Raw genomic sequence first — 26,764 nt, 5'->3', positions numbered from 1 at the left:
GAAAAGATACAAAATTTTTATGAACATGACATATAATATCACATTTATGATTTGAACATACTAAAAAAAGTTCTTTTATATAAACTCTATAAACAACAAAAGATATGTTACTCTAAGCAGTTTATAATATACATCGATCTATAATATACCTCATAATTTGTTTTTCAAAAAATAAAAAATATTTCATTCAAAAATCTATCTGAATAATTTGTTGTGTCGAAAGTTTATGATAATATAAAACGAAATGTTTTAATACAAGAGCAATCTATGGCATACATACATCATAATTTGTTTTTCAAAAATGAAAATATTTCAGAACAATCTGTCATATCAAAATCTTGTGATAATAATCATGCTAAACAAAATGATCTAATATAGTAATAACTATGGCCTTGTTTGGTAAATAAAATTTTTGCTAAGTTTATTTGCTACAAATCTTTAAAAAACTTTAACTACAGTATCTTCAAAAAATTTCTCAAAGTTGTTAAACTATATATTTTAAAATATTAAAAAAAACACTTAAAATTTTTTTTAAAAAACGTATACAATAAGTTACGGTAAAATTTTAGATAAACATCTAAAAAATTCGCTTGTCAAACCAAGCCTGTATTATAAAAATAGAACTATTTTAGGCAGTTAGCAAGCCCATTTCTGTCATTTTACGCAACAAAATTTAACACCTTTCCACGTCTAACTTTTCCACAACTCCCCCATGTCCCATTCAACCCCACACACACACACACACACACACTCACGCACTCTCTCTCTCTCTCTGTGGCTCGCTACAAATACAATATTATAGTATGACAAATTTGACAGAATTCTTCAGATTGATGGGTTTAGGAAGAATTCAACCTCCCTCTTCTAGAACCCATTTAATGAGATTCTACGTTATATATCATAATTGATAGCCGATCATCTTGGCTTTTCATTTCCACGTTCAATAAATCTTCTTCTTCTTCGTCTTCTTCTTCTTCTTTCTTTGAATTATTGAGAAATTTGTGTAATATGGGGAATTTGGAGACGGCGGTTATGGAGTTTCTGATTCCGTCATGGTGGGAGGTGCAAGTCACGGTGGCGGCCGCGGCGTTTGTGGTGTTGGCTTATTGGTTTCTCTCTCTGGGTGGCGGCGCCGGTGTTGGAGGAGAAGGAAACGCGGATGATCGCATGATGGTTGGCGGTGATGAAATTGATGAGAAAGATAAGGGCGTTTCTGTAATTTCAGCCTCCCTCTGTCTTACATCATTTCACTAGTTTGTTATTTAGTTAGTTATTTCTTGCTACTGAAAAAATTTCTACCCTTTCATATCATTATTCTCAATTTTGCTGCCTTTTTAATTTTTATTAGGAAATGCGATTTCAATTGCTTTTTTTTTTAATGGTGGTTGTGAATAGTTATATGCTAGCTTAATTACTGATAATTGTGCTTAATATTTTTATCTTTTACGCAAGATTGCTGAAATCAAGTCTGTTGAGAAAAAAAGTTCCAATTTTGTAGATTTTCAAAGTTTCCATTTTTTATGCATTTTATTGTATAAAAAGAACGAAAAATTATTCTTGTTATTATCTTTTGTAAACTCCTTATGTGAGAATTATAAGCTTTTAATCAAATGAGTGTAACCCGCGTAATTTGACTGCGTTCTTTTGGTGTAAATATTTTGCATTGCTTCATAAACCTGTTTCATTGTTAGTTAGTTGCGTAGAAAAAAGGTTATTAACAGTCTTATGCAAAATTAGAAAGCTTGATTAGCTATTGACACTGATGTTACAGCAATATTTTTCTTTGTACTGAAAATGACGTAGCTGCAGTAGGAAAAGGAACATAATCAACGACGGCAATTAATGATTCTTGGCTTGGTTGTCACACTTTTGAGTCTGTGTTTTATTAAGAAAGTTTATTGACCAAATTGTAGTAAAAATTGTGTTATTATTCTCTTTTTAAGGAATTTCTTAGATGGCTATATTTATTGACCAAATCTTAGTAAAGATTGTGTTTTTATTCTGTTTTTAAGAGATTTTCTTAGATGGCTAAATTTAGATTGCGTTCATTATATTTTTCTTAATGTGCAATAATGCATCTTAAGAAAATTGTTCATAATGGATAAGATTGAACAGCAATGACCAAGTGCCCTGACCTATGCAAATCATCATTTTCTTTTATTCCCTTATTCATGTGATTAAGCTAAATTCTGAAATACATTTAGCCTTTGAATTCCTGAGTAACGTTGGATGGCCCCGCTTACTTGTGATGCATGTATATAATGTTTAATCCTCATTCTTGCAACTATATGCATGTGGCGCTTTGGAACTTGTTAAGTTTCTTGACCCCTTCATCACTCAACTTACCCTCTTTTCACCTATTTGAAAAAGTTGTTGAAATTGTTGTCTAGTTCCTGGATAATATTCCTGTTACATAGTATTAGTTGAAAGATGTTAACATTTAACAGATGAAGTTGAATAGATGGAAAAATTTGTTAGGTATATTCCCAAGCTGAAAGAATATACAGTCATGAACCCTGTTGCCCAGGCTACAATCAGAAATAAGATTGTGGCTTGTGATGTATTGATGAAGATAAAATTTGGTGATTCAATAATGGCTTGTAATTTTAAATTTTTTCAAAGAATAAAATACCAAAAAACTCCTTGTGGTTTGCCGAATGTTCAATTTAACTCCCTCTAGTTTGAAAGTCTACAATATAGCTCCCTGCAGTCTCAACTAAATTGAAAATTAAACAAAAAGCATTTCACGTATAGCAGAGGCAATATTGATATTTCGCATATAACCATTAGATACACAGGGAGCTATATTGTATCTAATGGTTGTACGCGAAATATCAATATTGCCCCTGCTATACGTGAAATGCTTTTTGTTTAATTTTCAATTTAGTTGAAACTGCAGGGAGCTATAGTGTAGTTTTCCAAATTAGAGGGAGTTAAATTAAAAATTTATAAACCACAAGGAGTTCATTTATACAGGCGCAATATTGACATTTCACGTGCAACCATTAAATTGGATGCTTTCCATCCGATTTTTAATTTAGTTGAAACCGTAGGGAGCTATAGTGTAGGTTTCCAAACCTGACTGAGTTAAATTGAACATTTGACAAACCACGGGGATTTTTTTTGTATTTTACCCTTTTTCAAATTTAATTTCACCTTCGAGGAATTTGTGCTTATTTTCTTTTGACAAATAAAGTATACAATGGATTGAGTGTATGACTAAACACTATCAAACCCTTTTTAGTACGATTTCTTTGCACCACACTACAATTTCCCAATGGATGCTGTGTTATTGTTTTTGTTTTTTTGGATAGTGGTTTCTTTTAGAGGATAAAATGGTTACATTCTATTTTGATGTGGTTGCCATTTTGTTCATAATTGGTTTCAGGAATAATATTCCAGTTGTTTGACGTGCAGTCGTGCACTTATTTTGTAGATATATAAAGCAGAGTCTCAAGCTAATGCTGCATACATGATTAAGGTACCTTGAGATATCTTGAAACCTGAATGTCCATTCTGGTCACTATCAAGTTGCCATATTTATGGTGCTTTGTTGGTCTTGGTAGTTATCATATTCATTGAAGAGTAAGATGAGGTCTGTTACCTTCAAGTGCATGGAATGGTCAGATTTTACACTCGATTAATAACAGATTTGTTCTCTTTTCTAGGTGGAACTCCTTGCAGCTAAGAATCTTATTGGTGCAAATTTAAATGGCACTTCAGATCCTTATGCAATAATTACCTGTGGCAGAGAAAAACGATTCAGGTGACGAGATCTTATTTGGTTTTTCTAGTATTACTAAACAGGCTTGGTCTACGAGTGTTTTTTTTTTTTTTTTTTTTAAATCTTGTTGCGAAAACTGCTAATCACTAGTTGTGTTAAAGGTGAGACTAATTTTAGTCAGCTTGGGGGACATTAAGCAATTTTACCATTGTTGTTGATGAGTAATTTGCTGGTTATATATTACATCTAGTGTGTCATTTTTTTTATTTTGGTGATGCACATTGCATCACCAAGTACCATTGACTATGGTCCAGGTTTATCTCAAATTAGGTTAGACAAGTTTGGAAGAGCCTTTTAACCTCTCTGTGTATTCTATCCCAATATCATTCGAGATATATGTTTGTTTTGCCTTTTCAGTTATCATTCAGATTTTGCCAATGAATCTTAGCCCGAGGATTAAATGAGTGTTTTGATCTACCTAGACAGGTTTAATAGTGTTTCAGGTAAACCTTTTAGAAGCTTTGTTCTGTTAAATGTTGTTTGAAATCAGTTGATTAGCAGACCAACATTTGGAAAATACATTGGAATAGATAGATGCAAATCATGAGAATTTGGGCAGGTATTTCCATTGTTGAAGTTATTGGAAAGTATAACTAAACAACATTGGACATGGAGATTTTAAAGTGGTTATTGTGCCTTAGCAAAAATGAATAAAGAAAATAAAATTCAACACGAAAACAAATAAAAGGAAACTTATAAAATGGATTAAGAAGAATAACATGAAAGTTAGTTGTAAAAACCGAAATTTAAACTCAAATTAAGGATATGAAAAGTAATAAATTGCAAACTTATGATTTGAAAAATAAAGCTAAGCTATTAACAATAGATATTAAATAGAACTCAGTTTGTAATGCACAATGTAATTTTTTAAAAAAAATCCCAAAATTAACCTCATTTTGAAATGTTAGAATTTTGTTAAACATTAAACAATGACTTAATTAAGTATAAATCTTGTAAAGATGATTCATGCAGTACTAGTAAAATCATTACATGTAATCGATGATTTAAGTGGCCATAAATTTTAGTTATCTTGAAACTAGAGATGCAATACTTGATATAACAAACTTTTCCAGTGGTTAAACACTTCAAAGAAAAAAGAATCTTACAATTTCTGAGAGTCAGTAGGGATACGTTTTCACCCTAACCTATGTAATCTGACCCTTTTGCTGCCAACACGGGATATACCCGGTATTCTATAGGCTTGAACTATAACCCAAATTTTGAATCCTTATCTTGTCCTCTGAAGAATTGTTTCCAACCCTTACTCTGCTTTATCACAGAGGCTCAGTGCAGGGTACAGGATCAACATATTTATTTGCTTACCCTATAGTTTGTTATCTGCAGGAGAACGACTGCATTTTTTTTTTCTTTTTGGGAAGGGGGAGGGGCCTGGGTCGGCAATGCTGAAGTTCAATAGTTCTTGATTTTTGTCTTCTGATGAGGCAGTCTATCATCTGCCTTCCCCTGAGCACAAACAAGTACAAGTATAATTGTTGTGACAAGACCACATTATGTTGCATCCTCTGTCTATATGACTCTAGTTACTTGGGCATTTGATTTTTGTTTGGATTCTGGGAAAATGTCTTAGTTGTTCAAAAACATCAAGAAACTGGCTTGTTTATCAGGATCATCAAACCCTTGCAGAAAAGATACCACAAATCTCATCAGATTGATCCAGCCATTGTCTTTGCTGTTTTGAAGCTTGTTGCATTAATTTTTGTTGTTCCTTTTTTCTGACTGTCATGCTCCTGCAAATTTGATGAGCAGGGAAATAGTTTTAGCAGAAAGTCATAATTGCAAGGATTGTATCAGTAGTTGACTGTATTGTGAGCTTCTAAATGACTTGGATTTTCAGATTCTATAGTTAGTTCTGTTTCCAAAATTTTTGATACATATGGCTGAGTCTTGTGCCTAAGAATGGAGAACGACTAAGTTCTTCTTGTTTTTTGAAATAAAATTTGGATAGAATATGTGGTTTACCACTTGTTGGTTTGCCACATAGTTGCAAATATAAATGTAAACTTAGTGAACCTTTAATTTTTGAATTACTGCAGTTCAATGGTTCCTGGATCAAGAAATCCTATGTGGGGAGAGGAGTTTAACTTTCCGGTTGATGAACTTCCTGCTGAGGTACTTGTTTTTATATCCTAACTTTCAAGGCTGTAGATGTTAAAAAATAGTCCTCATACTTAAGTTTTGGAAAAAATGTTTAGGTTATGAATCTTTTCTTTGTAATGTGTTACAAATTTCTGCCTCCAATAAATTAGTGTTTTTTGGTTCAAAACATCTTTTAGGGAGACTCCAAACAGGTTCTCTAACCACCTTTTTTCCAAACTCGTACGCCTCTCTTGGTGGAAATAGTCAGTGTTTATATTGTAGAAAGAAACTGCTCACCGGCGGCAAAACAGCAAATGGAGTTTTCAAGGTTTAAATTATTGGCTTGAACAACAAGTTATCCATGAGAGCACTACTAATGAATTTATGTAGTAAACCTCTTAAAACTGAAATTCTCTAGTGGCATACTTTTTCTAAAGATACATCTATCTAATTGATTGAGTGTCCTGTCTCCATATGGTTCTTTTGCATTAATTCTTCTGTCTAATTTTATGGGCAGATTAATGTGACAATATATGATTGGGATATAATTTGGAAAAGTGCAGTTCTTGGCTCTGTAACTATTCCTGTTGAAACTGAAGGTCAAACTGGTGCCTTGTGGTACTCACTGGATAGTACATCTGGGCAGGTAGCTGATTATCTGAATTATCTTCATATTTGGGAGTTTACTGTGTGCCTTTTTTGTCAGTTCAAGTAATTTGTACACATGAAACAAATATTCTTCTTTCTTGTCAGGTTTGTCTTCATATCAAAACAATTAGGCTTCTTATCAATTCTCCCAGGTACTTTCTTCATATGCATGTGCATTCAATTATGAACGATTACAAATTCTTTGTTTTTGGTGACATTGAAGTATTTCTTTTGAGCATCATTTGGAGTATCCTATGAATGATGGAGGAAGGTGTCTTTCTGGAGGATTATCATTTGGATGCAAAATTTAATTAGAATGAGTTAACTTTGAATAAGATACAACCACGTTACTTCTTGTCTTGCCAGTTGAGATGAATAGCAATACGTAAACTACAGATTACAGTAAGTTGTGGATGGTTGCAATAAGTTTCCTTGAACTAGAGCAGCTGATTTGCATGACTTGCAATAAATGATCTGAAATACAGCTGAGCTTGAACTGGCTCAACAAGTTTATTGGGAAATTGCTAGATTTTGATTAATAATGAGCTGTTGATTTAAAATATGCTAATAACAATCAATTCAACGACCTGATTTGCTTTTTAATGAATTGGGGCTGATTGAAATGAAGTTGCACAGGTTGATAATGACCGCAACAAGTTTATTTTAATGTAGCCCAATCAGGTATAATGTAAATGTCTATAAGGGTGGTCGATCAGTTTTAAGCAGAGCAAGTTGCAGATAATTGCTTCATGTTTTGTTTGTATCTATTAAAATCTTATGTCAGTAATGTGGGCTGTGATGATTTCAGATAACATAATTCATGGTCATCTTGGTTAAACTGTAGCTAATTTGGTTGAATAGCACTAGTTGACATGGAGTACATTGCTGATCATTGCATTATGTAATCTGTGTAATGATTTTGGCTTATTGCAATGGTTTATGAATGAGCCAATAATAAATTAATGGAAAAAGTTTGAGTTTTGGTTAAACCAAAATGGACGAATACCAACTGATTGAGATCAAATTGGTTTTATTGCGAATGAGCTTCAAGTTTAGTTGAAATCTTTCTACTATTCAGTTAGTATCTTGAATATTTATTAGTGTTGACCATCGTAACCAATTTGGATGTTGCTTTGTTGTCATCTATCTTTTTCTGACTAAACTCATCCAGAAAAATTTTGTTAATTTAAAAAAATTCTGTTAGGGAATTGAATGGCTTTGCCGGAGCAAATGCTAGGAGGAGGACGTTGGATAAACAGGGTCCAACAGTTGTTCATCAGAGACCAGGGCCACTGCAAACAATATTTGGTCTTCTTCCAGATGAGGTAAAGTCCTAATATACCATATGCTACAAAAGTTATAATTGACTTAGCATCACTGCATGTTTAGCTTAGGCCTTTGTCAGAATAAATGTCTCTTTTCAAATTAAGTAGTCATTGACTCAATAATATGTTTCCAGGTTGTTGAGCACAGCTATTCATGTGCACTTGAGAGATCATTTCTGTATCATGGCAGAATGTATGTCTCCGCTTGGCACATCTGCTTCCATTCTAATGTATTCTCAAAGCAAATAAAGGTTGACTTCAGATCTGTAATTGCAAGGATTAAACAACGTTGTGTTTTCATTGGATTATTATGTTGGAATCTGTTGTTGTTTTGTAGTTTCTTTCTAAATCTTCTCCATTTTTTTTGGTCGAGTTCATTATATTTCTACTTCTGCTTATTTATTCCTGTCTTTGGTATGTCCCTGGTGCTTCCACATTTGAAGCTTTATGGTGCATCGTTATAATGTATCTGAGCATTTCTTGGAAAACCACTTGGGTAAAGTAGTTAATGAGGAAGCTCATTGTTTCAATTAGGCATTATACCACAAGATTTTCTTTTGGTTAGAGATGTGTTATTCCCTCTTTCTTTTGTCATTTTAATTACGCAATTGTCAAGCATTAAATCTTTTGTGGATTTTTTTCAGTTAGGGCTCATCATTCGTATAAGAAGATTACTTGTTTATATTGAGCATTACCGTGTTGATGCATCTTAATAAAAAGAACATAACATAAAATAATAATAATAATAATAATAATAATAAAGACTATAACATGTTCAGAAGGCATTCGTAGTCCAAATTTCGTTTTCTAGAATTTTCAGGGTCTTCTGCTCTTTACTTTCTGTTTAGAAGTTCTGAAAGTGTTTTGTGGCAGATGATTAGACTTGTAGAAGAAACTAATGGACATATTCTCAACTGCTTGAGTAATTCTTTTTACTGTAATAGAGATGTACACCCAATCCAGTTGATGAACATCCAATGCCTGATAGCAACTTTATAAAAGTAGTAAAGTGCTCTTAGGTTTTATAAGCACCTTGACTTCGAGAATCTCCCTTGTGAACTAATGATAATTTACTTTTCTTGCGTTGTAGTAATTGTTTAGATAAGATCGACAATTTTGTGCAATTGCATTGTAATATTGATTTGCCTCACTCTGTTTTTGATTGTACACCGAGATGCCCATCAGTAAAATCTCAACAGAGAAAGCTGAGACTTGACTAATGAATAAAATTCTTGTTTTCTAGTCTGGTACTTTCCTATACATGCTTTTATCTCTCATGTGAAATTCATGCTTTACTAATGTGTCAGTCGTTTCAAGAGCTGTTGCTTGTAAAATGTTCCAATCATTGCAGTCATTGAGCATTTTTCATTACCAACTTCTTTTTATGCTGGTTGGCAGGTCATTATACCTTTTGGAGATATCGATGAGGTAGGCAACCCACTCATTCTTTGTTGTCAACTCATTCTTTCCTTAGTACTGGGGATTTTGAAAGGAAAATCTATGTACAGAATGTTCTGAATTCATTTTGCTGTTGTTTCAGATAAAGAGAAGCCAGCATGCTGTCATCAATCCAGCAATTACCATTGTTCTCCGCATGGGTGCTGGTGGGCATGGAGTGCCGCCTCTGGGAAGTCCTGATGGTTGGTACTTGTTAAGTACCTTTTGCTTGATTTATTACTTATAGTATATGGTTTCGAATTTGAACTAAATTTCAGCTACTATGCTAGATTACTCCAATCATTACAGGTCTAGATGTTATAAATTGCTAGCAAGGAATGAAACTTAAAGAGTGGGTGCAGTTATGGAACTCCAATGGACTGTCAAACTTAAGATGTTATAATTTTTTGTTTTCTAAATGGGGAATCCCCAAAATATTCTGTCATATACTTCTGCTGTACCTAGGTAGCTTAGTTTATCTTGATTTTTTTCTTTTCCTTCTTTGGCCGTGAATCTTCAAATCTTTTTTCTGTTCATTGTGTTTTATTCTATTCTGTTGATGGATATTTTTGCTTAGACAGAGATTAGTGGGGAAATCTGTGGGGTCATATTTGTGATTTTGTGACTTCTGTTAATTCTATATGCTTTGATGCCTGTATATGAGCCAAACTGCTGTACTTTCTACAATTTCAGGTAGAGTTAGGTATAAGTTTGCATCATTTTGGAACAGAAACCATGCTTTGAGAGGTTTACAGCGTTCAGCAAAGAACTATCATACAATGCTTGAATCTGAGAAGAAGGTCAGAGTGCTAGCTTTTCTTTCTTCATTTGTTTGTGAATTAATCTCTTACATCATCTACTTCAATGGGATTCATTTTGCTTGTATGGATTGCTTAGACAGCTTTGCTTCATAGATCGTCAAAATAATAAAGGACTTTTCATGTAAGATGAATGTAAAATGTCGGAAAACAATCTCCTTTTCTGTTGTAAACCGTCTTACTATGTGTTTAGACCTTAAATTTTAATTTTTCTCAATACAGGGAAAATCTGGGGCTACGTTGATAATTTTAACTTTAACTACGCAAGGGTGCGTTAGCATTTTGCACATAAGATATCCTATTAAGGAGAGCGAATCTGTTTTTGTGGTATTCTATGAAGGAAAGTAAGATCAGTCCGGAATATGGAAAGGTTGACGTTCAAGTTTGGTACAGAGGTGTGAGTTAGTTCCTAAAAGCCCCCATTTAATGGGCAGTTAAATTTAGTAATTCATAGGGAATGTTGGACTTCATCTAATGGGTGTTTGATCCAAAAATTTAAAATTCTTTCTGTGGAGAATAAAAAGGCCAACTCCCATAGAAATGCTTTCAGGGAGTTGCCTGGTCTGACATGGAGCCCACTTGCCTTCCAGATATTTGCCTCACAGCTCTCTCTTTTTTATTTTATATATATATATGCTGTCTCTGGTGTTTTTGTTTTCTGTGAGTGTAACAAATTGCTGCTTTGTCTAAATTTTATTCTTTGAAAAACCTTAATTTATCTTTGTAATCCTGAGTATTTGTCTAAGTTCTTGCTTTACTAAACTGGAAAAAAAAAAGAAAAACTTATTTAGATATTTCCTGCCAACAAGAGAAATGAAAGTTGTCTTATGAACCCCTTGACCTGTAAAAATATTTCAAGACAATGATAGTCTAACTGAATGTGTTTGTTGGGGTCAATTTGCCCTAGTTTTAATCTATAATGAAACCTCAGTACCAAATTGAAGAATGACAAGCTATCAGATACTTCTAGTTCAGTCTGCAGCTGCATTTTGTTCTCTATGATGATGCTGGGTAATTTTCTGCCTCAATGTTATCATAATTGATGCATGTAGCGCCATATCTTACTCCTGGAGTTGTATAGAGAATTTTGTTGATATTGAAATTTTTTTTTGAGCTCATTTGTTTTCAAGAAGACGTCTCTTAGCACCCTCTTTCTCAAGGGGTGTTTAATAAATAAATAAAAGACATCAAATGAAATGAAATCATAATCTTTTGGAAACATTACTGCTTCATTATCTTTTCCTTTCTGGTGTATAGGAGAAGGAACAATCAGCACTACGTGCTCATAGTAGTTCCATCAGAGGTAGCAAGCGTCAAGATAAGGTTCCAAAGGAAAGTGTTGCAAAGTTTCAACCATTTATCAGGGAGGATGTACTTTCTAGTATCTACAGTGTATGTATCTAATTTAAGCTTTTCTTGCATTTGGAATTAAAAATTCTTGTATCATATATGATCAATAATATTTTAACAAAGATCCTCTCAGGATACTTTCCCATGCACGGCAGAGCAATTCTTTGAATTACTACTGAATGATGGGTCAACCTTCACAAATGAGTATCGAGCAGTACGAAAAGATACCAATCTTTCGGTGGGTAACCTTCTTCATTGTTCCTTAACAAGCTTCATTGTTATACTGCTAAATCAGCATGTTTGCTGAGTGGTATTAGCTGTGCCGCCTATAGACTTCCTATTTTAAGCTTGATTAGTTTTAGCTTTTCTTAGCGAGGATGATGCTAAATATGATTATGCAATTTGACTGGATCAAACCGTAGAAATTAGGCAACTTGGTGAGAGGCCTTGGTCAAATGGCTAAGGTAAGGTTGATGGCCCACGGATTCGAGGTCTTGGGTTCAAAACCCCTCCTCCCCAACCTTTCCTCCTCCTCCCGCTTCTAAAATCCACCCCCTGCTAAAAAGAAAAGGACAATGAATAATTTTTTTTTTAAAAAAAAAAAAACTTTAATGGATCAAACAGTCTAGTCATTTGGACTTTTGATGATGGTCTTTGACACTTTTTTTTTTCCGTGTGTGTGTGAGACTGCCAAACATTTACCTCTTCGTAGAATCCACATGCCTTTATGACATATCGTGCATATATTCAGGACCTTACAGTATAAATTCTATCTTTTTGATTTATCTGTTGGCCCATGTAAGTTTATTCTCTCTCACTTGATCTATTTTTGTTCTCTCTCTCACATTAACGAGCTTATACTCATTCATATTCTTTTTGAACTGTTTCACCTTTGACTTTCTCTTGAACTTTCTGTTCCTATCTACTGTTGATTTTCTCTTGTTCATTCAGTTTTTATTTGTCTTTTTCCTTTTCTTTAAATATTGGAAGTTGGAAATCTACATTTGTCCCATTGAAAATTACAATTAGAATATTTCTATTTTCTTTAGCATGAGATTAACTTATTTTGTGGTACAACCAAAATCTTTACCAGAAACTTTTTATGGTTTACATTCATAGATGGAATAGTGGTTTAAATTTTGCTTTCTACACTAATATGGTAATTGCTGTAACTACTTATGTAAATATCCACATCTTTCTGATAATGTCCACAGTTCTACAGTGTTATTTTGATGTTATGAGTTGATGAGTTGATTGTGTCTGGCCGAATGGTTAGACCAGTGACCAATGACCTAGCCAGTTTTTCTAGTTTGTTGAACAAATGCTTTTGAAACATAGCTATAGCTGGATTAGATTTTAGTGGGCTTTATTTTTGTTTATTCTAAAGATGCATAGTAATGTGATTTCAAGCTGAAGTGGAAGGTAAGGCCTTGTAAATTAATTATTATTTTAGACCTGTACTGTACTGTGAGGTGTTTGTCCAGCCTAGTTGGCTTTACTATTTGCCTCCTTTTTGATAAAATCTGCATAACATTACTAACAGTTGAAGAAGAACAATGAGAAAAACTGAATAGAAGGTGATAATTCTGTGATCAGAAGGATATGCACAATCTTCCATATTTACACGAGCCAAGGAAGCTTTGCCAATACTTATGGCGTCATAGATTTGCTTCATGTTAATCTGCTGGCTTAGTTGCTATATGTTGTCAGTTTGCTTTCTCAATAAGGTTAGGCTTAGTGTTCTTGTTTCTCTGGTGCTAAACGGCTGGCAACACACTCTAGTTGACTAAAGCAACTAGGAACCAGGCTAACAGCTGGCCCTGTATTGTGCCATCAGGGATTACTAAGCGTTCCTCACTAATTTGTCAGGCATCCTTGCACATAGAAATCAAAAAGGGAGAACGACAACTGACTTGATGACCAAACAACATGCAATATCACGCTTCATGCGGTTTTCTGTTGTCATGAATAACCCCAATAGATGTTTCAGTTTTGTCAATTTGTGATATATAGCTGGCAAAGCTTGGAGCTATGTTTTTAACAGATTTAGCGTATTATGTAGTCTGATGGAAGATAAAGATTTGCCATTGTGATCCATTCTAGACGTTTAGAATTTGGTTTGCTGTTGTGGAAAATTTTGAAATTGGTTGCTGCTGTCTTTAGATGGGTCCATGGCATGCTGCGGATGAGTATGATGGTCAAGTCAGGGAAATTACACTCAGATCACTATGCAACAGCCCAATGTGCCCTCCAGATACAGCAATGACAGAATGGCAACATGCGGTTTTATCAGCAGATAAAAAGATGCTGGTCTGTTTTCTTATGTTACGTATTTCCGTTACTCTAGTTATGTGTCTTTTTTCCTTTCCTTTGTCCTCCTGTGGTGTTGATGTTTTTCATTTCCTTTTTGTTCTTTTTAGGTCTTTGAGACTGTACAACAGGCACATGACGTTCCTTTTGGATCTTATTTCGAGGTATGCCAGTTTTTTGGTCATCGTTTATACCGTGTTAGATTCTCATTACCTCTTTTTCCTACATATTTAATTGTCTTGGACTGAGTTATCTACTGATAATATTGATATATTCATATTGTCTGCTAGTCATCTAGTAACCAATTGTGTGTACTGCTTGAAGTTTTGGTTTTTTCTCATTATATTTGTTAGCATTTAGTGATCTTTTTCTAAATTGCCTTCAAATTTTCCTTTTAGCGCATGTGCGGGGGGTGGGGAGGGGGGAAGTGGGGTGGAGTTGGGCAATAAAGAGTCACGTGAAACTGGTTATGCCTCTTTTGAACTCCTCTATTTTTTTTTTTTTTTTTATAATTTGCTCAGAATTATTGTCCATTTGTGTAGTCCCTACCTCTGGTGATATATTGGGTTCATCAGTGTTGTGATCTTTCTTTGTTCTGTTGTTTGTAAACTTCATTTTCTTTTATCCCTACAAAGAGTTCTAATCTCATTTCATATGTTACATGAGGTTCACTGTCATATGTTTTGTAATGTGTTTTAAGATTTGGATTAACTATTCTGTTTAATGGTATATTGCATTTAAAAGATTGAGTTGCTTGTCAGTTGGACTCGTAGTACTAAAATGTTTTTAAGTTCAGATTTTCCTGCTGCATTGATGTTCTCTCTTATGTCCTTTTGTATGATTTAAATCCAGTTTTCGAGAGCCAAATTTGGTGATGTTTGATATTAGTTGATAACCTGTTATACTTAACTGGTACTAACAGCGACTGTGTCATGTTTGAGAATGAGTTTCTCGAAATAAAGAATGTACAGCAATCTTTGCTGACACTGATATATAAACTTTTGCTACGCTGGAAATACAAGTATAAAAATAATAAAGTATAGAATGGAGTATAGATAAAATTGAATGGGAGATACTTGGAAAACTATGTTTTGTATGACTGGGGATTTGCTTTCATAAAATTAATTTAGGAATGGTAATTACAAGATAATGCATCAAATGTTTTCAGCTTCTTTTGCACTGCTAGGTTTGGGGTTTGAATCTTGGGCCAGCAGTTGGGTGTGAGGAGGGTGGTAGGATATTTTGAAAAAAAAATGTAAACTAGTCTTATTCTTGGAAAACAAGTTTATTTGAAGCCAAGGTACTCTTCCTACTCTTTCATAATTTTACCTTGCTTCTTTCTGGTTTTTGTATGGCCTTCAAAGGAGAAATATGAATTACCCAATTTTGAGTTTCCTGGTGAGTGAATGATGATGATGGCATCTTAGATTCTTCTCTTGATTCCAACTCTGCATTTTGCAAGTAATGGGAAAGGCATGAATACTGAAACTTCACCTGACATGTTGTTCCCTGCATATTAAAATGGATGTACTACTTTCGTTGGGCACAAGGAAGAGTTGAAAAAATTTAGTTTAGTTCGAAGATGGGAAACACGGCTTGGAAACTCATGCAAGTGCTTTGGTATCTGACAAGGATAATGTTCTGTAGTTGAAAATCTCCATTCAAGGGAGTTCACATTATTCTGGCACTGCCATAAAGAAATATAGGAGACTCATGTTGGGAACATCATCAAACTCTTAGACATTAAGGCATCACTGAATACGATTGGTTTTTAAAATTTGTAAAAGTAGTTGAGTACAGGGTATATCAGTTGCATTAGAAGTTTTTCTAAATCCACAGACTATATTATGATAAGATAGTAGCTTGACATGTATGAGTATTTGTTTCAAATATGCTGCAATCTGTATAGCTGATTTCCATGCATAAAAATTCTTTATAACTTAAATGCACTCAACACCGTTACCACATTTTCCTAACATCTGCATCTTCATTGAGTGTTCACATTGAGATGTCAATATATGTGGCATGTATGTCTGACTACTCACTTTCCTGTTTCAGGTTCACTGTAGATGGTCTTTAGATAGCAAGTCTGACTCCTCATGCATCATGGATATAAAAGTGGGTAAGTTTCATCCTGCAGTTCAAACATGCTAACATTTTGCTCTTTCACTTTGCAGAATTGTCTTCTTTTTTTTGGCATCATGATGCACTGGCCTGGCATTGTTTAAGAACGTTCGATGAACATTCTTGTCATGGGTGTTACAGAGGGGGTTTATGGTTGGCCTAATCAAGAAAATCTCCACGTGTTTCAGTTTAACCCCCTCTCTCTCTCTCTCATATCTCTGAAAATGGTATCTTAACAGACTGAACACTGATGGATGTCATCCATTTATTGCTTCCATTTCAAAGCCCTAAATATTTCCAGAATATTTCTAACACACTTCAAAGTCATCTTTTTCCAATTTTTGTTTTTCTTTTTGGAAAAAATCTTATCAGATGTATCAAGTGGGTTGAATGCAAAATATAGAAAAAACCCTATCTATGAAGACATTTATGCGCTTGGCCTCAAAAATAGCAAAGGATGAGCAGTCTCTTGGAAAATGTTTCGTGTCCAAAAGTAAATGTGATCTAATAGTCTCTTTGAAGTACTGATACATTTGTAAGGTCCAGTAATAATAAATTTACTCATGATATAACTTACTTAATAATCAAGAAAGATGTGGTCTCTTGCTGGAGGCCAAGATTGGAATTTTGCAAGAGCAAGGAGTTATCCGCTGATGTTTGGTATGGGTGTTATTTTCTTAAAGGCCTGCTAAATGATGAGTCATTAGCTATGGTTCCATTTTCATTTTAGCATACACTTCGAGTGATTGAGGAATGATGAGTCATTCCTGACAATGCTTGTCTCTCTGAGCTACTATCAAAGAGATAGTGTAACACTGAAATCATGGTTTTAAGGAAATATCCAGCACACTTACAGTCTCACCTAGGTAGTTGCTAAGGGGCTTGGTTTTACTAGGCAATATTGCTCACCTCTATCGTATATATTTTCAGTGTTCAGGATGTAATTTTGCTGTTTCAACACTCTTGTAATCCTGTTTCTCAACACAGCTTTTCTTGGATCTATGGGGTTTCTTCTTGTTAATCAGTATGCAAACTCAATATAAACTACCTATACCAGTTATGGCTTCTAAAGTTTTTCCTTTAGGATCCTGAGGTTAATATGTGTTTCCAGAGGATTCACATTATATCTTTTTTTTTTTGGTAGTACTGTATTTCCATTCTGGTTCAGAGAAAAATGTGAGAAGGCCAGCAAAATAGCAAAATAGTTCTCGAGGGATTAGTTCCTAAGGTCTAGGAAAAGCCCAGAGAGCTGAATTCAATCTTCAAGAAATAAATTGAGCAATAGATTTACTGTTCCTATAGTATTAAGAGGGCTGCAAAACTCCATATTTACCCTTCTGACATGCAACGGCAGCTTCCTAGGGAAAAAGCTTTGACAGAAGCAACTAAACTTAGGGCAGCTGCAAACAGAATATGTGCTTCTGCATGAATTTCCCTGTGCTATTATGTATTCAAGTTTACAGTCTGTTGTTGCTCGAGCTGCTTAATTAGTTTAAGCTTCCTTCGGCTGAATCGTTAGACTGAAAAGTTTTTCGAGTCAAACAAGTTAAACCTAATGGAGGAATATTTGGCAGCCAAGGATGGTGCTCATTACCTTGTCTGGCTTTACCTACTCCTGATTGAGTTGTTAATGTTCTTTTACCTTTCCATCTATTTTGCCTTTAATCATTGATGTACATACTCTCTTGGACTAGTCAGAACATAGTTAGCTAAGCAGTCACAGCCTAGTTTTTTCAAGCCTTCTAAGTAAATATGTGTAGGATGTTAACTCAATATTTTTCTTCCCAACTTCTACTGTAGGGGCACATTTTAAGAAATGGTGTGTGATGCAGTCTAAAATCAAGGCAGGCGCTATCAATGAGGTATGGACCCATTGTGCATTTTAAATTTTTCCTCTTTTTGGTACTTATTTTTAGTTAATGTCAAGTTTAGACTGCCAGTATATTTCACATAGTAGTGCAATAGATGCTCATTGTCACAATATGCAGTACAAGAAAGAGGTTGACATTATGCTGGACGTCGCTCGTTCATGTATCAAATCAAGAACTTCAAATGCTACAACCGAAAATGTTGCCTCTGCTCCGTCGGTCGCGCCAGAAATCAGATAGTAATGCGCCCTTGTTAAGGTTATTGTGGGTCAATATGGGTTTTAAGGCTCTTGTAGTCCATTCTTCAATTGGCATTCTGTTGTGAACAACTGCAGTCTTCTGTAACATGTCATTTGGCTGCCAATCTTTATGTTTTGTCCCACCCTATCTCCTTTGTAGAGAACCAGTGGTGTGTTTTGTGTTCCTTGTGTTAATGGAAATTTTTGTTTAATTAAAAGAATGGGAATTCTTTTCCGTCTTTGTTGAAAGAGAATCTTGCTTTAACCAAGTTACTCTTACCTCTTTTGGCTCGTCTATTGAGCATTTTGACATGTACTGGTTCTGGTTGTTTTTCTAGTGGCTGGTGGGAGCGCCAATGTCAATTGGTTTTGTTATACGAAATAAAAGCACTATTTAGGAGCATAATTTTCAGCACTTGTAACAGAAAATTGACAAAAACGCTCCGCATGATCGGAAACTATTGGGCGCCGATTACTCTTACCTCTTGAAGTGTTAAGACGCCTGCACGGGAACATCACGCTTCATGCTAAGTCTAGCTGCATAAGGTTGATGTGGAAAATCTGGCGCAGTGGGCAATGTCACCTTGCACATTATTATAACGGGAGAATTGTAGTGTTGGTTATTAACGTTTGATAATGTCACCTTGCAAAATAAAAGTGGTTTTCAAAGCTTTTTTTTTTTTTAGGCAGATTTAGGACAATTAATAGAAAATTATAATATATAATGGTAAAAATCAAATTGAAATTAGTCAGAAGTTTTGAGTTTGCATTGTTTGTCCCTAATCTTTGAAATTTTGAATCTTTGATCAATATGGTCATTTATGTGTAAATAGTTATATTTAAATTTTTCAAATGAAATAAAATGCTAACTAAATTAAATCCATGACAATTGCGTTCTCAAATTCATATAAAAATCTCTAAAAGCACTCCACATGCCCACAACACTATCCTTTAGGGGCAATTTCTACCCAAGTAAAGATTTTTCAGTCATTACCTTGGTTAATTCTATTATACCTAAATTATTCTTAATTCTTTATCGGCATCTTTTTTTCCCTATTTATCTTAGGTATGGGTACTTTTGGACATAAGATTGATTCAGAGGTCTCTGAGAATTAATTTGTAATTTAGTATTTAAACACATGTAAAAGAAACTTTAGACAAGTTTTTGATGTTGAATTATATCAAATTAATGCAACATAAAATCATAGATATCAAGATGAGGCAAAATATTTTATTGATAAAGAAAATGTACATTAACTAAAATACTTGCTTGGTTGATGGACTTTGTACTATGGTTGGTATGTTGAATTGATGAACTTTGTACAACGGTCGAAGATTTTGAATATGCTAATTGATGGTTCAAATATGAAACAAAAAGAAGGAACAAGAAAATAATTTCTAGTTAAAAATCCAAAAGTGGTTTGGATTATTGTTTGGTATTTGTTCTTGCAATTGCCGTCTTCAAAGTGGATGCTTGAGTTTGGAGGCAGATGTGAGTTTTTCTTTCTCCAAAGGACTTGATCATCTCTGCTGCAGATTCTTCCTTTTATAGTTGCTAGAACTCAAAAAAAAAAAAAAAAGTGTTTTCTTGATGGGCATCAAAACTGCTAATTGTTGTTTGACTTATCTTAATAGGTATTCGATGTTTTTAGTTGTCGACTGAGTCAACTTGAATTCTTGATAGGACTTAGCAGTTGGCTTGGTATCTAATGAAAGTGTTTTAAAGTCATTGGTGCGATGGCTTGATACTATTTTTTTTTTGTCGTCTCATTTTGCACTTTTGATTGTGACCTATTTTCCATTTATTTTGGTCAATAAAGTGACTGACCTTCTAATATTCTAATTTATTTTGTTGGTTTTTAAAGATGGAATCATTAATCCTAATTATAAATTCTATCTATGTACATGAAAAATGTGATTCCATGGTTAATAGCGGTTTACAAAAAATCTTTGAGGGGAGGGCTGAGTGAAATAGCAATGAAACTAATATACGAATGCACGTACATATATTTTGTCTAGTAATTAAGGAAAAGTCCTTAGGAATTAGAAGTTTCGAGTTTAAATGCTTCCGTCACCCTCTCTATTTTTTAAATCTCACTACTCATTTACAAGAAAAAAATTGCACAAACATATTCTTAACTAGAAAAATATTACTATTATAGGCATGATTAATTTCAGGCACCATTATTCTTAAAGGTAATGAATCCCACTTCATCTTTATGACCAATTTGGTAAACCAATCGAGGGATTTGAGTGATTCTTAAGGTTCCTTATTGCACTTAAACTTGATATGTCATATCAAATTCATCTAATAAATGCAAACAAGTGTTTGCACTTATACACGATCAATTTTAAGTGATTTTTAAGTTTCTTTATTTGCACTTATAATTAATATTTCATATACTGTGTGATAGTAGAATTAAGATTCACATTAATTTGGTGGGGGAGACCGGCCGGGGAGGATTGGATTGAATGGTAAGGTGAGAGGGATTGTAAATAAGAAAAAAATGGTTAATTCCAATGCATTTTTCTTGTGTAGACCCCTTCAATGTCTAATTGCATCATTTTATCCTCCTATGTTGTTATTACAATTTTTTCAATTAGATATAATTGGGTTGGGCAACTCAATTTCGGACTGAATTGACATGTTCAATGCACATGAGTTCATGAATTGATCAAATTACCTTCCCATGTTGTATAAAATTTTCTTTTGTTCCTATGCAGGGCCAAATGCCCTTTACACGCTATATAAATTTTCACAAAAAAGTTTGGAATAAACTTTTGAACTAATAAAATAAGTCAAGATGAACTGTGAATAAATATTAGACATATTGTACAAACTTTTAACCTTGCAAAATATAAATTATTTTTTAATACATTTTGGTTTGTAACAAAGATAACGAAAACATTAGTCATAAGCTAATATATAGTAAGATAAACTTCAATTATGATTAATCAAAAGCTTCATAAAATTAAAATTTTCAGCGATATAGAGAATAACTAGATTGTTTTAGAAAATGTTTCATCAAGAGTAAGTAATTACACATTGGTAATTAAGATTGGGAGTAATCTGTCTGACTCACAAAAACATGTGCATATCATATGCCAAATTCAGCTCCAAATTGGGCTGTGCTGCCCAATTGTACTTGATTGAGAAAAATTATAATAGTACATAGGGTGGATTGATTCAATTAAACATTCAAGGGGCAATGTGACAAAGAATCCTTTTTTTGAGGGGGTTTATTGGAATTGACCATTAATAAAATAACCACATAACAACTTAATCTGAATATTTGATTATTATCAATACCCTATGGTCCCTAAGCTTTGGGAAAAAAATTCGAGTTTTTAAACTTAATTAAATTATAGAAGTATACAAAAGAAAAAAATTAGTTCCTAAAACTTAAAAAAAATGAATTTTGTACAAACCAAATTCCACCATTTGGAGTCAAAGGAGTAGTGAAAACTCAAAAGTAAAACCTGAGAGACAAATATTTATGTATATGTATTTTGTTTAAATTCAGCGTGGTCCCCAAAAGGGTAAAATATATGGAGCAAATGCCCTTCATTGACCGACTTTGTTCTTCTATTTTCTTTCCCTTCCAGGCAAGGACTGTATGAGTGTGTTTTTGCAAATTCACCACAATGGGCAGGTTGCTGATCTACGCCGTGATGTTGCTAGCATTGCTTTGGGCGGTTTCGGTGAGAGGAGAAGAAGAGCAGCAACTTAGCACGAAAGAGTGTGAGAGTCTGGGATTCAATGGTCTGGCTCTCTGCTCAGACTGCAACACCTTTGCTGAGTATGTCAAGGACCAAGGTTGTACCTTTATTATATGAATTTTGTTGATCCTTAGATATTTATGGTTTTTGGTGGATTTTATTTCTGGGTTTTGATGGGTTTTTTGAATTGATTACTCACATGGGTTGTAAGATGGTAATATTTGGGATTCTTGTTTCTATACTATAGCTGATTGGTTGTGGAAATTAAAGAATAGTGGGAAAAAGATGCGATTCTTGTCGGTTTTAGTTGATTTAAGGTCTGGGTTTTTTTGATGGATTTCTGAATTGCTTATTTATGTGTGAGATGTCAATCGTGATAGTTTGAAACGAGAAGTTGAAAAAGGCTATGTTTTTATACCAATCAGATTGAGCTATTATGCTTATAACAGTCAGTAAGTGTATTTTGATTTTTATTGTTTTCGCTGTAGTTTTTTGTGATTAAGTTTGATCAAAGATGGATGGGTAAATAGTAGTCTATTTCGAAATATTTCTCTTTTTTGTTTTTGTGCCTCATATAGCTTAAGTACAATCACAGAAATCAAAATAAGATCTTTATTGGGATTCTTAAATTATCTCATGCAATTAGTGGCCTTGAATTGTAATCTGTAGAATTCTAAGTAACTAGCCTGGATTACGGTAATGGTTCTGTTTTCTTGCTCTTGAGGATGTGTTGCCCCTGAGCTGACGATGATCAAGCCATGCAAGAACAAGAGTTCAACGATCACGACTTCCTAAGTTACGACTTGTAGTTCCTTATATTGGATGATTAGGACCATACCTATTGATCTCTTTTAGAGATCTTGAGATTGTAGTGAACTAGTGTTCTGTCTGTCTGTCTGGCTGTCTGTATATGTATTTGTAAGGAGTTTGCACGCTCATTAGTGTGATGAACTCTAATTCAAAGTCTATGGGACTTGTCAAATCAGAACACATTGAACTTGAAGCTTCCTCATCCGAAGATTGCTCTTTTGGAGAAAGGATGCAGGACTACCATGATTCACTTGCAACTAGAGGATTATCCATGGTTTGCGTATACTCTTTTATTACCCATGGATATGCCCTAGAGGGTGGCCATTGCTGAGATGAACAAGTGTGGAACTGGGAAGGCTTCTATTTAGTTCTTTGTTTGGTGTGGATCCTCTAAGTTCTACTATTGGACCTAGAATAGTTATGCTACTGCACCCTTGGGCTCTTGATGCTTTGTCAATTGTGAGTGACTAACCTAGAAAGATTTGGAGTCTCGCTTTAATCATAAGAAAGTTTGAGGCTTATATTTAATGACGAATTTATCCTTGTTGATGGTAGTAGAGATTTACAATTGTCTTGGTAAATGAGTATGGTTTAAGGGGCTATTGCAACTGTTGTCATGGTGACACTTGTATTGAGGTGGCTTATATGTCCATGTATTTTTCCTTTACATGTTTTTTGTATTGAGGTGGCTTGTGTGTCCATGCATTTGTCCTTTACATGTTTTCAATTGGATAGTCACTGTGGCTTAGTATATTGCATTGTTAAAAGAAGTATCAATGAAAAGCAAGAGAGAAAATAATAAATTAGCATGGAATGTTAGGTTTTAGTACAATTTATTGACTTAACTTTGCATTGAGGGTTATCCTTTCTGTGTTTTGGTTACTCAGGATGAGATCTGCATATCCTTGTCATCTTGCTTTTGCTCCTTTTCTCTTTGCTTTCTCATATGCATATCTGCATAGAATTGGTTGACGTATTTGTTTTCTAGAGATGCTCAGTTTTGGAGAATTAAATGCTGCACAAGTGTAGTGCCTCATAGAAACTTTTATACTTTAGGTCTGCTATTTAGGAGAATTATATTTGGACATGGAAATGTGAAATGAGGCTAGGAAACATGGTGATTAGAGTGTTGTTGGATGGAGGATCTCCGAACCATTTATGGCTGAATGATATGACAATGTTGGCAATATTGTTCTATGGAACTCAGTATGATTACTAAGTGAAAAAACTATTAGCTTGTTTCGGTGTTTCCTAGCACCATAGCCTGCTCACAGTATTCTCTTTTGGCTCTTAAAAGTCCGATTTAGCATCAGTTGGACATTTTAACTGTCGATTTGGTTAGTCTCAATGATGATTTTACAGTTGAATTCTAGAGTTTAGAATAATACCATGATTAATACTTATTCATTGTTCCTTTTCTTAATTCTTCGGTTTCACAATAGAGAAGTATGGGTGAAAAGGAGTGAACATCTTCTCATGGTTGCCGACCACTGACTATGGGATCAAGTATCAAGCTTATTACATGACGTGAATGTCCAAATATTGATAACTTGGATGTGAAGGATTGAACTGTAATTGTGATGGCTATCTTAAAGCTTCTTGTGATAGTATGCATCAGTTCATTGTACTGCTTGCCGGATTATTAGATGCACTTTCCTTTATTTCTTCCATTTTTCACCAAGCAAACATCTAATGCAAATTGCCATTGCTTGCTTTACAATAACTTTGTATCCTCAAAACCAGGAACCTTCTACTACTAAATAAAAAATAGGTTGTTGGACACACTTATCCAAATCAATTTGTTATGATTCTGGATGATTATGACATTTTAATGCCAATCTGATTAGTAGATGATATTCAGTATGCATTATGGACCGAGATAGGGAAGTTATTTGCATCATCCTTCTGTTCTTTTATCCAAGAAATTCTTATTTTATGTATGTTTTCTCCAGTAGAATACATTGAACTCATCATCTTTTTTAACTATTAATTTCAGAATTGGTGTCTGATTGTCGAAGGTGTTGCACGGAAGATTCTGATGATGGTATGAGTAAGGTAATTTTGGACTGGTTTGGCATATTATCTGTTCAGATTTGCTGTGTTAAATCTGATTTTCTTGCTTGTTGAACTTAAGTGGTCTTGTGCATAGGCTGTTCTTGTTCTTCCTCCTATTGTGGTCTTAAAACATGCCTATACTATTTAATATGTGTGTCAGGCTGAGAGAGAAGGATACTTGTCTTAAATTTCTGGATAATAATGATACTTTTTCACCTTATCATCCATTTATTTCTTTATTTGTGTATATGTTAATCATATTCTGCCTAATCTCATTGATGGTAAATACTTGATCTCACTGTCCCTAGCTCTCAAAGAATCATATTACTATACATATACATGCATGCTTACTTCTGAAGCCTTACCACAACAACATGAGTTGCCCCACCATATGGTCACATATTGTGTACTTGAAACTAGAATCGCTGCTTACTAGGTTATGGTTCAAACAGTTAAGAACGGGCGTCTGAGTGAATAGAATCTTATGAACTGCGATTTGTTCGTTTATAGGATTAGAAACAAATAGTACACAAAAATTTGAACAGACTTACCTTTTTCCAACGAAAAGTAAGTAAAGACTTGAACGTTGATATAGAATTTTCTGGGCCTAGGTTATGCAGGTAGTAAAAGTGGATTTACATCAAAGTTGAAATACTACTTCCTTTAGAGAATCACGTGTCTTTCAATGTTTTTCTGTTCTAAAGTTGCCTAAACATGTGTACTTGTTCTTCATTTTCTCTAATTATATGAGTGGAATATATTTCTTTTTTATTAGATGTCAATTTCAAGGAACTTTTCCGTCTTTTTTTTTTTTCTGGTATTTTATCACAGCTCAAGTAAAAGATACTTTGCTTATGCTATATCAGATTATATATTCTGGAGCGATCTTGGAGGTCTGCATGAGAAAATTGGTCTTTTATCCTGAAATTGTCGGTTTCATTGAAGAAGAGAAGGACAAGTTCCCATCGGTTAAAGTTCGATATGCATTTAGCTCGCCACCAAAGTTGATAATGCTGGATGATGATGGAGAACAGAAGGAAACAATTAGGTGAGCTAGGCAAATTATTCGTTGTACTTTGATAAAGTTAATTTTGATAACTGCATTTACCTGGTATGTATGAAGAATTAAGTACCAGATTGATTACCTCGAGATATTTTATGCTCTTTATAACCAGTATCTTCCCAGCTAAGACACAGAATAAACTATGACAATTTCAAGCTCCTAGGTTTAGTTCTTTTCATTGCCTAGACTTGTTTGATTCACATTTTTTATGCTTCACGTCTCCCAACTTGAACAGAGGTGTTTCGTTGAGATGATGATGGCTCGTTGAGCATGATCTATTGACATTTTATGCTATTCCTGTTTTCTCCTGCAGAATCGATAATTGGAGAAGGGAACACATACTGCAGTTCTTGAATGGCAAGGTTAAGCAAACTTCTGATAGTTGATGGAAAAGGTACTCAGATCATCTTTCAGTTGATCCTTGGTGATATTCTTGGTCATAGACTTTTGCTGAGCTCATCCAGTGTTGAAGAAATCAAAGCATGCTGCAGTAAAGGAAAAGCTGCTTAGCGTTTAGCTTTGGATAGCAGAATTCAATTACATGAACATTTTTAGAAACATTTCATCTGATATACTTCAGAAAACATAATTTTAATTGCTGTTACTCTTGTGCAAGCAGTTCCAATCCTTTGTCTTTGGCTATCCGTTATCTGTAGGTCTGTAAAACCGATGATATTATCCATTATGTATGAGAAACAAATTTAAGGGACTGGGATTTTTATGAAAAGCTTTCTTGATATGCTGGTCTTTTAATAGTTTTTGTTTTTATTTTTTATATTGTGTTCTGATGCACATTTGCAACGCATTAGAAAAAAACTAAAAGAGTTCCTTCCAAACCTATTTGTGACTTTTTCAATTGGAGACATAGTTTCTTCCTTCCTTAAGTTATATTGACAGATAAATGCATGACGTTTGTATTCATTCTTCCTAGGAAATATCCTGGACTTAAAAACCCCAAAAATAACTGAAATAGGAATTAAAATTTTTTTGAATTGGTGGAAAGGGTAAAATTAAAATAAATCGTTTTTTTAATTAAGAGAAAATAATAATGTCTAGGGTAAATAGTTGAAAGAAGTATTCTTGTTCGGCTCATTAGAATTCAATGATAAGTTTTAT

At 34.1% G+C, this 26,764-nt stretch overlaps 2 protein-coding genes across 5 annotated transcripts; both read left to right on the top strand.

Moving 5' to 3' along the window:
• The first annotated feature begins 699 nt into the window (after positions 1 to 699).
• On the top strand, positions 700 to 18,235 carry LOC113735047 (BAG-associated GRAM protein 1-like). Of its 4 annotated transcripts, none has more exons than XM_072082705.1 (18): positions 700 to 1,215; positions 3,437 to 3,481; positions 3,669 to 3,766; positions 5,839 to 5,914; positions 6,399 to 6,527; positions 6,635 to 6,681; positions 7,734 to 7,854; positions 7,989 to 8,105; positions 9,253 to 9,282; positions 9,395 to 9,494; positions 9,985 to 10,091; positions 11,367 to 11,501; positions 11,593 to 11,697; positions 13,623 to 13,769; positions 13,880 to 13,933; positions 15,828 to 15,891; positions 17,694 to 17,755; positions 17,882 to 18,235. In XM_072082705.1, the coding sequence occupies exons 1-18, from the start codon at positions 1,009 to 1,011 to the stop codon at positions 17,999 to 18,001; spliced, it is 1,764 nt and encodes a 587-aa protein (XP_071938806.1). In that variant the 5' UTR covers positions 700 to 1,008; the 3' UTR covers positions 18,002 to 18,235. The 4 variants fall into 4 exon arrangements, with proteins under 4 accessions (XP_071938806.1, XP_071938807.1, XP_071938809.1 ...); XM_072082709.1 differs by having other exon boundaries at positions 1,198 to 1,215; positions 3,389 to 3,481; XM_072082706.1 differs by lacking the exon at positions 3,437 to 3,481.
• A 3,099-nt stretch (positions 18,236 to 21,334) lies between these two features.
• On the top strand, positions 21,335 to 26,385 carry LOC113735046 (uncharacterized). Its single transcript, XM_027261959.2, has 4 exons — positions 21,335 to 21,817; positions 24,527 to 24,585; positions 25,452 to 25,633; positions 25,962 to 26,385. The coding sequence occupies exons 1-4, from the start codon at positions 21,646 to 21,648 to the stop codon at positions 26,032 to 26,034; spliced, it is 486 nt and encodes a 161-aa protein (XP_027117760.1). The 5' UTR covers positions 21,335 to 21,645; the 3' UTR covers positions 26,035 to 26,385.
• Positions 26,386 to 26,764: the final 379 nt, after the last annotated feature.

This window comes from Coffea arabica, chromosome 3c, assembly GCF_036785885.1.
Source record: "Coffea arabica cultivar ET-39 chromosome 3c, Coffea Arabica ET-39 HiFi, whole genome shotgun sequence".
Lineage (NCBI taxonomy): Eukaryota > Viridiplantae > Streptophyta > Magnoliopsida > Gentianales > Rubiaceae > Coffea > Coffea arabica.
Note: the sequence above shows the minus strand (reverse complement) of the source record. Positions and strands in the feature narration are given on the sequence as shown.

What these genes read in the sequence shown, in the direction of transcription:
- LOC113735046 (XM_027261959.2), top strand. Translation starts at nt 21,646, where the DNA reads ATGGGCAGGTTGCTGATCTACGCCGTGATGTTGCTAGCATTGCTTTGG. An exon ending in CTGATGATGGTATGAGTAAG is followed by an intron (nt 24,586 to 25,451) that starts GTAATTTTGGAC and finishes ATGCTATATCAG; the next exon opens with ATTATATATTCTGGAGCGAT. An exon ending in GAACAGAAGGAAACAATTAG is followed by an intron (nt 25,634 to 25,961) that starts GTGAGCTAGGCA and finishes TTTCTCCTGCAG; the next exon opens with AATCGATAATTGGAGAAGGG.
- LOC113735047 (XM_072082705.1), top strand. Translation starts at nt 1,009, where the DNA reads ATGGGGAATTTGGAGACGGCGGTTATGGAGTTTCTGATTCCGTCATGG. An exon ending in TTGATGAACTTCCTGCTGAG is followed by an intron (nt 5,915 to 6,398) that starts GTACTTGTTTTT and finishes TTTTATGGGCAG; the next exon opens with ATTAATGTGACAATATATGA. An exon ending in TGGATAGTACATCTGGGCAG is followed by an intron (nt 6,528 to 6,634) that starts GTAGCTGATTAT and finishes CTTTCTTGTCAG; the next exon opens with GTTTGTCTTCATATCAAAAC.